Source organism: Tiliqua scincoides, chromosome 4 (assembly GCF_035046505.1).
Source record: "Tiliqua scincoides isolate rTilSci1 chromosome 4, rTilSci1.hap2, whole genome shotgun sequence".
Lineage (NCBI taxonomy): Eukaryota > Metazoa > Chordata > Lepidosauria > Squamata > Scincidae > Tiliqua > Tiliqua scincoides.
In genome coordinates this window covers 163241578-163251387 of record NC_089824.1, presented here as the reverse complement: position 1 = coordinate 163251387, position 9810 = coordinate 163241578, and the positions used below count along the sequence as shown (strand labels likewise).

The 9810-nt window shown below is 44.4% G+C and overlaps 1 protein-coding gene across 1 annotated transcript in view; it reads right to left on the bottom strand.

The window, feature by feature from the left end:
• Positions 1-1870: 1870 nt before the first annotated feature.
• EIF2B3 (eukaryotic translation initiation factor 2B subunit gamma) overlaps positions 1871-9810 on the bottom strand; it is a 114558-nt gene continuing 106618 nt past the window's right edge. The window contains exon 12 of the mRNA XM_066625067.1: positions 1871-2052. Coding sequence (XP_066481164.1) covers positions 2000-2052 — 53 coding nt within the window. The 3' untranslated portion in view covers positions 1871-1999. The remainder of the gene's footprint in view (positions 2053-9810) is intronic.

The following is a 9810-nucleotide window of genomic DNA, read 5'->3' as shown; positions in this document are numbered from 1 at the left end:
GCAACAAGCTGTCTTTCATGTGACTCAACTGAACGTACAGATGAGTGTTAGAGACAATTCAATGCAGCCCCTATTGATTTAATTCTTGCAGGAAGTGGCAGGTGGCTGGAACTAACTTGGATCCTTCTTTTGCACAAACATTTGACAATACTTTGCTATAAACCTTGATTATATGGTGAAAACTCATTGTGTTGACCTACCCATTGTGTTGGGTAGGTCCTACCTATGTATGCTACTGTAGTGCGGTGCCAACTTTAAAGCCTAACTTGCCTAAGGGTGCAATCCTAACCCCTAATATCAGTGCTTTCCAGCACTGACATAAGGGCAATGCAGCTCTGAGGTAAGGGAACAAACATTCCCTTACTTTGAGGAGGCCTCCCTGAGTGCCACCCAACTGCAGGATGCAGCACACGTACCATTAGTACCGCTATGCCAGTGCTGGAAAGCACAGACATAAGGGGTTAGGATTGCGCCTTTAGTTTCCTATGCAGGACTGTGATCAAATGGTACCATTCTGATAAAAGAAATGTATTACTCAAAGGCACATACAATATGCCAATTATTTGATAATGACCTATAGCAGAGGTTCCCAAACTCCTACAAGGAGTTGGGAACTCTGTAAGTTTTGGTGGGGTGGGGCAGGGGAGGCCAGCAATGGCGCCGCAGTGATTGCAGTGCTGCCTGGAACAAGGGGCTTTTAAACTTAACTGGGGGGGTCACACTGGTCTCTAGCAGGGTGCTGGAGCCCGCAGCCCCCACTGTGGGCCTCCCCACTGTTGCAAGCAGAAACTGGAAGTGACCTCCAATTGCTGATCAGTGCTATTTGCAGCAGCGGGGAGGCTGGCAGAGGGACCTGCAAGCCTCCAGCACCCTGCTGGAGTCACACACAACCCCCCTGGTAATTTTAAACCCCCCTTGCTCCCAGCAGCGCCACGACTGGTGTAATGCTGTCGGGGCACTCATTTCTGGGCCACTCCCATTAAGGGGGAATAGTTCTCTTCCAGTTTCCTGGTGGGTCGCAATCCACTAGTTTGGGAACCATGGCCTACAAGTAAGCAGTTACATCTCAGTACAGTGAATTTCAAAGCTCCAATCTCTGCTATGTGAAAAAAAGTTTACTTTGGTGTGTACATTGTACAGGATGACCACTTCATGTAGCATTGTATAAAAAAGTTTTTGCCATTTTGCTTTTTAAGAGGCATTCATGATTCTAACTACATACAAAATATTCCTTCCGTAGGTCTTTCTATTCTACTTTCAGTTTTATTGTATTTAGGGCTTTTTTGTTTGTTTTTTGAGGCAGAGTGAGCAAAGCAGACAATTCTCAAATACAGTGAATACTAGTTTATATATGCACAATTTCTATAGTATTTGACTTCTTTCACTGACATTTTGTTTGGCTTTTGAAGACTGCAAACTTTGTACTGATTACTTTAGGAACCACAGATGCAGATTTTAATATGCATTTCTTGAGTGGGAGTAGCTAATTTGGAATCAGAATGGGTTTAGCAAAACTATTTTTCCTCCTATGCAATACCTTGCATTCATCCTGCCTTTTCACTGCTTCTCCTCCCCCTGTTATGCAACTGTTTTGTAACATCTTATAGTCAGCCTTGGGGACTGAATCATCTTGTACCATCTTGCTTGTCTATGGTACTGGAACCCAGAAAACTGGCACTTTTATCATAGTGAGTTCGGCTAAGCTGTTCTTTTGACTAAACACAATCTGTGTGGTCCCTGTTCTTAAGTTTGGCTGGCAACACAGTGCGCTCACTGGATTTACAGGAACCCATATCACCCTCTGCAAGGCAGCATGCATGTCAATGAGGGGAGGAGTAAGAGAAGAGCCCAACAGAGCAGACAGAAAGACATCACTGTATATGTTTATTAAGGTGTAAATAGGAAGCTGAAGCCGGAGAGGATATCGATATGAATGCCACTGGGCCGAACTCAGAAAGCAGAACCTCCAGCTGTTTTGGGCAGCTGGAAAAATCATCCTTCAAATTTCCAGCAGCTGTTCTGTACCCATAATGACTTCATTAACATGTTTAGCTGAAAGAGAGAAAGAGAAATATCTGTAAGCATTTGGTGTAACAAGAATGCAAAAACCTATGATTTTTCCAATCAGATCTATGGGAGAAAAAGGAAAACACATGTTTTTTTGTTTTTTTTAAAGTTTGGTCAGTTGTTTTAGGAGGGAACAAACAGCAGAAGGTAACTAATGAGATTGCTTACAAGTGTGTTGTCACTGCCAACAAAACAACAAAGGCAGGGAGAAACTAGTAGCTGCAGTCAACAGGTGTATATCTGTGCACAGCATGGAATTAAACAGGCCCAAAGGAAGGTAGTCCTGCTGAAATCAAAGCACAGTTCAACTCGCCCAGTCTATCCCTACAAACCTCTCTCTGGCAAGGAGCTGAACCCTCTTCTGTGTCAGCCCTGCACGGAACTGAGCTCAGAATTACCAGAAATAAAGGGATATGTGGAAGTTTTCATTCCTAGATCAAGAGGCAGCTGGCTTTACCCTATTCTGAAATCCAGATAGGCTTTTGCAAATGCTCCACCTCCTTAGAAATTTCTTACCAAGCTGTCCTTTATTTGCCATTGGCAGAGTTACAGATGTATTCAATGCACAAAGAAAAGAGAGGGATTAAAGAAGGTACTTTCAAAAGGGTCCCAGAATTTGAACTCTGCATGGCACAACTGTTTCAGACTGGGAGAGCATCTGTGCCAAGCAGATCCAGAGACATGTCAACATTTCTGATTAGCACTTGGTGAAGGGAGCATTGCCTGGCCCATTTGTTCTGGGTGCTCCAACCTGAATGGCTTGGAGAATGGTGTTGCTTGTTACACAAGAATTTCTGCTGGGAACAGATAGGCACTGCAGCAAGCAAGCTTCTGGCACAACGCAGGCTGACAGCACCTCGAAGAAAGCCTCCAATCTAGAAGGCTACCGAGCTTCTAATGCAAACGAACTGCAAATTGTAACTTGGACAAATGTGGGGACAGAAAAGACTCTGTCCCCACAAAACTCCATGATGGCACTGGCCATTCCTGATAAAGTGCTTTCCTTTGCAGGGCAGGCAGCAGATATTCGCTGGCAGCATCTCCTAGAATGTAGTGCCTTCGGGGTGAATATGAAAGCATCTCCTTGTTGTTTGCTCAATTAGCCCCAGACAGATTGCTCCTGGTGGTGGCAAAGCTAAGCTGTGGAGGGGGAGGAGTGGGCGGGGGGAGGAAGAGAGAGAAGGGGTGAGGGCCAAAACCCAAGACCACCACGAAGCTCCAGCCCTCAGGGGCTCCAGAAAACATTCAGTTTACTCACTCAATTACATACACTGTTTTATAAACCCTTTAAAATAAAATAGAAAACAGTCACTGGGACAGAATTACTGCTCTATTATACACCGGTGATGAAAGACTCTGCTGTGTACATGCACTCTTTAAAAAAGGAGGCCGTTTAAATAAATAATAACAATATGTATTTTTAAAAGAATAGAAAAGGGTGGGTGGGGCTGAAGTTGCTGAAATGCACACATGTACACACACCGTGGGTGGCTCCAGCGGGTGCTTTGCTGGGAGAGAAAAAGCAACTCTTCCCTCCATCTTAGTCTAATGGATGTTAGCTAGAATAAGAGGGGACACCTACAAGGGCTTCAGGATGTGGGGAGCAGCTGCAGGAAAAGGTCAGGAGGCGGGTAGCTCTGGAAGTTCCATGTGGTGAGAGAGAAGAGAAACAGGTGGTGAGGATGGTTTGTTTGTCTTGGTAGGGAGGGCGGGAGCTTGCCATGAATGCTTGCTCTATTCCCCTCAGGCTCTCTTTAGACAATTAGGGGATGGTCCCAGAGCAGTCCCACAGGCCCAACATGGTTAATGGAGATGTGCAGTTCAGCTATCAACACTAAACTCTCAGAAGCAAAACAGTGCTTAGATATGATGCAATATCTTTGCTGGGTTTTGTCAGCTGGTTGGGTGACAGGGAGCCTTCCAGGTGTGATAAATGGAGAAAGAGGTACTTAATAGGTTTCTAAAGTTAAGCCATATTGCCACATTCACCAGCCTGGCAAAAAGCCAAGCTATCCACAGGCATAATGCCTTCACTAAAACAAAAATTTCCATGCTGGTTCTCCTAGTGAACAGTACACATTTTGTTGTGAACTAGCAGCCAAAAGATGTAGAAAGGAGAAAGGGGTTGGCTGAACCAGGTCACTTAAGGGTCTGAGCAGAAGAGGAAACTTTTCCAGAGAAATAAGAAAAGGCAATGAGGGGCTGGGTAGGAGCTAATTACCACAGCTATCTGTACCTGGAGTCTATGTGGATCCAGATGGGGAAAGAAATCATAAAGTCCAGCTCAAAATCATGGACTTGCATATAGAGAGAGAAGCAACTGCAATGACCATGCCCATGGTCCTTGGGGAGAATTACTGGTTTAGTGCTGCTTAAAATAAGCAACTCATTTCAAGTATTTATAGGTGGCTCCCCACCCATAATCTCAAAGTAGTTTACAATGGTTAAAATTAAAACACACACCAACTAATATAAGAACACATCAGAGCAGCAATTTTCTATCTTTTTCATCTCATGCCACACTGACAAGGAGCTAAAATTATCAACGTTCACCATCGGTTTTTTGATAACTGACAAGGCACACTGCACTGCCGGCAGGGGGCTCATATCCCCAATGGCCCTACTAATAGACGACCATCCCCCAAACAACTGTGACACATCTGTGGACCATTTGTAACATACCAATATGCCACTGCGTGCCAGCTGAAAACTGCTGTCTCTGAGTCCAATCCTGAGCTGCCCGGGGGCGTGGCTGCAATGGCACTGAAAACGGCTGCCGCCACATCCTGTGTGCCCAAGGCAGCCATGGGTGGCACCTCAGTAGAAGGGGACTAGCCCTGCTATGGAGCTACTCAATTCACCGCTGACCTCCCTAACAGCACAATCCTGCACTGACTGCCGAAAAAGAGGCTGTAGGCTGTTGGGAAACACTATGAGTCTGACGGCTAAGACATTAAGGCAGAAGAGATGGAGGCTGAAAACTGAAAACTGGATGAGAATCTTAAACTGAAGCGTTCTCATATCAGCAGGACTTCATGAACTACCAAAGTAAATCTAAAATCCCATTATTTCCAAAGAGCTTTGCACCTGAACCTTGAGATCATTGTGTAGAACACAAGCTCTTACAGTTTACTTGCCTAGTCATTTAACCCTGGAGAAATGAAACTTTCCATTGCAGCTGTGTGTAAGAACTAATGGACAGGTTTTCACAACTAAGATGAAGAATGCCTGCATATCAGTTGAAATCTCCTATACCCTGAACATCTTCCTCTCTCTCTCCCACCCCCGCCCCATCAGGGATAAGCATCTCTTCTGCAAATTACTGCCTCAGGTCACTAACTGACTGGATGAAGGTGAATAAACTTTTGGTCCAGTTCAGACAGGTGAATCTCTGCATCTGGATATTGGGTCATGCTCCCTCCTAAAGAGGCTTGCAGTGTTCCTGGACAAGATGTTACTTAGAGATATCCAAGTGATGGCCAGAGTACATTTTTCCAGCTTCAGCTCATTCAGCAACTGGATCCCTTTTTTAGAGACCAAAGATTTAGACACTGTCATGCATGATATGGTAAGTTCTCAACTGGACTGCTGTGGTGTGCTTAACTGGGCTAGAAGGATGCAACTGGTAGTTTTTGTTTCTTGGCATTAACTGTCAAGCACATCTGATGCTAATTCTTTGATTGTCACTAGTTGCCAGTTTGCTTCCAGCTAAATACTTTAACCTTAGAGCAGGAGCTTTAACCTTAGAGCAGGGGTGCACAAGCCCCAGCCTGGGGGCCACTTGTGGCCCTCCGGGGCTCCCAATCAGGCCCTCGGGGAGCCCCCAGTCTCCAATGAGCCTCTGGACCTCCAGAGACTTGCTGGAGCCCATGCTGGCCCGATGCAACTGCTCTCAGCATGAGGACAACTGTTCAACCTCTCACCTGAGCTGTGGGACAAGGGCTCCCTCCACTACTTGCTGTTTCACATCTGTAATGCAGTAGTGGCAGAGAAGGAAAGGCTGGCCTTGCTTTGTGCAAGACCTTTTATAGACCTTGAGCTACTGCAAGACCTTCATTCGTTCATATAAGTTCTGTCTCTAATAAATTCATTTATGTAAATTTATTCAAATTTTAAATGTAAATTAATTCTTTTTTTCCCCAGCCCCTGACACAGTGTCAGAGAGATGATGTGGCCCTCCTGCCAAAATGTTTGGACACCCCTGCCTTAGAGCACTAAATGGCCAGGGTCCAGGATTCTTTAGGAAACCCCTTATGCAATGTTTCAGGAACGGCTTCTTCATGTGCTATCATTATCAGCTGTAAGATTTTCATTTTCTAGAAAGGAAGCCTTTTTAGCAGTGGCATCAAAGAGCTCCTTTTCCAGGGAGATCCAACAAACTCATTCACTTAGCTTCTCAAGCAGTGGTTGAAAACACTGACTTTTCACCATGCTTTTTTGTGGCTTCTGTGTATGGCATTTTTATGACTTTCGTTACTGCTGGATTCTAATGTTATGCTTTTCGGCCTTCTATGTATTATTGTATGCCACTTGGAGAGCTGCTTGACAGAAAAGAAGGGTATCCATTGTAATAATAATTTTCATGTAGGATCATGTGTACTTCAGAGATAGCAAGAGGTGGAAGGAACTGAGATGAATATGAATGACAATACAGGTGGAGCCTATTTATCCGTGTTAATTCAATTAACAAAAAATGAGTTGTGCTAAATTCCATAGAGTTAAGCAAATCTGCTGCAGCCTGACACTTGGGGCTGGAAAGAAACTAAGGCAGCTGTTATCAATCCCCTCCCTTCCCCCTCCCTCCTCTTTCACAGGTGGGATGCTGAGCTTTTAAGAGTCCAGTCCTATGCATTTCTACTCAGAAGTAAGCCCCATTATAGTCAATGGGGCTTACTCCCAGGCAAGTGTGGAGAGGATTGTAGTCCAAATCTCATGCTTTGCTTGCTGGGAAGGCTTGCTTGTGTCTGGTAATTGCCTGCACCATCTGGGGGGGGGGGATTCAGCAAACACTCCCTGGGTTTTTTAAAGCAATCCCCTCTCCTCCCCCTCCTGCCTCCCCTCCTCAGCCCTTCCCTTTGCCAGCTGTCCCGTTTCTTTCACAGGTGGGATGCTGAGCTTTTAAGAGTCCAGTCCTATGCATTTCTACTCAGAAGTAAGCCCCATTCCAGTCAATGGGGCTTACTCCCAGGAAAATGTGGAGAGGATTGTAGCCTATATCTCCTGCTTTGCTTGCTGGGAAGGCTTGCTTGTGTAGGTGATTGCCTGCACCATGGGGAGGGGACGGAATTGGGAAACACTCCCTGGGTTTTTTAAAGCAAACCCCTCTGTTGCTACCAAACCTGCTCCTGTGTGTGTATGTGTGTGTGTGTGTTTGTGTGTGTGTGAGTGAGTGAGAGAGAGAGAGAGAGAGAGCGCGCACGCACGCACGCACGCACTCCACCTTGCTGCACATGTTCTGGCTACAGAGGTTTTCCACCCCCCTTCCCCTCTTCAGCCTCAGCTGGCTCAGGGGCTCCAAGAGTGTTACTGTTCCTTCCAAAGGGGAACCTCTTCCATGGCTGCAGGGCTATTTCCCTGCCTGGTCGAGGCTTTTTGTAGTGTTTTGGGCCAGTGAAGGACAAAGGTGGCAAAGGTGTGTGTGACTTTCAGTTCCCCTCACCCCATTTGAGTTGAGACGAATCAGCAGATAAAAAATCTGTGGATAAATAGGCAGCACCTGTACTCTGTAGGCATTAAGACACTATCTCATAAAATCCACAAATTCTTCTTTTACAGTCAAGTGAATGGTTCTGAAATGGTTCTGAAATTGGGTCTTTCTTTTTTATTCCTCTTGCATTAGCAACAATCTTTTATGACACTTTATATTTTATTAATGTCCTTGCAGGATCCCTTTGTAATTTCCATTATATTCTTTTAAGTGCTCTTTGGTATCCACTGTTACTTGAGAAAGAGAGTCTCCATGGCTGGTCACTCTTTGCCAGAGTGGCCAAAATAAGCCATGGCAGAGAAAGGAAAAGGTATAATTTTGAAGCCCAGATACGCAGTCACTGACCACCATAAAAGCTGGTGCTTTTGGAAAGCACAAGTCTAACTGTTTACTTAGCATTTCCAGACGATTTTGCGACAGACATTTGCTTCTGTTGCATATGCATCTGGGAATATTCAAAATGCTCTTTAGCCCATTTCTGGATGGGATACAGAAGAAAGCCAGAAAGAAAGAATGAGATTGCATACTCAAACAGTCATGTTTACCTTACATTTTTATGCCTTACACACATGTCCAGATGCCCACTGAAACTGCATGGAGGCAGTCCCTAAATTCTGCTCCCTAGAGCTAAATCTCCAAGGCCTTCCAGATGCACAACTGCTATTATAGAAATGTCATGTGGCAATCTGGACAACTAACAACAAGGTCTCTGACTCACATGGGCTGTTTACAGAGAACCTCAGGCCACACAAAGCTGTTTCCTGTTGTGGTGGATTCCAGTCCAGGCGAGACCTCTGTATTTGAAAGCTCTTTTGACCTCTTTGCAAAAAGTAAGACTGTTACTACAGAAGAAGAGAGTAGCATTTTAAATCTGTAGGTGAAAAGCAGCCTTTAAACATGGGTTTCTTCTGAAGATGAAGAAGCTGGATCTCAAGGCTATTATCAGCCATTGACTATGACAAACCTACTAGGCAGGTTATAAAGCTGACTCCATATTTTATGAGCATGAGAAGGAAACAAAATATTTGACTTGCTTGGATATCTTCTACCCAAACAATCTGTCTACCACAAATTGTTTAAATTTTACCAATTCATAACAAATAGCATGCCAAAACAGGCAAGAGGAAGCTACATATGCACTTACTTGAAGGACCCTAGCCTCTCAGTTACTAATGCTACTAGTAAGTGAAATATCTGTTCAAATTCCAAGCTCAAAGGGCTCTGGACCCCACATATCCTCCTCAAGGAAATGCTGCAGCATCTCAGAGGAAAATCTGAAGTGTTAGAATGGATCTGAATTGGAATGATGAAAGTGGGTAATATTAAAAGAGTAAAATGTCAGATCCTGCTGACTTTACAAAACCACTATGTGAAAGACACAGGAGTAACATTACTGCTAGGAAACAATTAGGCATGGGAGCGCTGTGTCCAGTTTAGGTCATCCTATTTTACAAATGTAAACAAAATTGAATGAATTCAGTGGAGACCTACAGAGACAAAACAATCTAATACTCATAACACATGATGTATTAAGAATGGCTATAAGAAACTCCAGAATTACTCTAGGGAAGGTGTCCTCAAAAGTTGTTATCATGGTTCTTATCAAGTTAACGTGACAGTCACCAAGACTTCCCAAACATAAAACAACTGAAAGAGGGATTTAGTTTGAAACATTCGCTTTTGTTCTTGTTTTAGAACAGCCATTTTCAACCACTGTGCTGTGGCACACTGGTGTGCCTTGAGTGGTCCACAGGTGTGCCACAGGAATTTGGGAGAAGGTCATTTATTAATAGGTCCAATGGGAGATGTGAGCCCCCACTGGCAGCATGGTGTGCCTTGTCAATTGTCAAAAACCTGGTGGTGTGCCTTGACAATTTTAGTGCCTTGTCAGTGTGCCCTGAGATGGAAAAGGTTGAAAATCACTGGTTTAGAACCAAACTAGATGCAATGTGAGGGCTTTGTAACCAGAGTTCCTGATGTCTTTTATTTTTTCAAAAACCTGCTGAGGGAGGAAGGTTAGGCTTGTCTCCATGTTG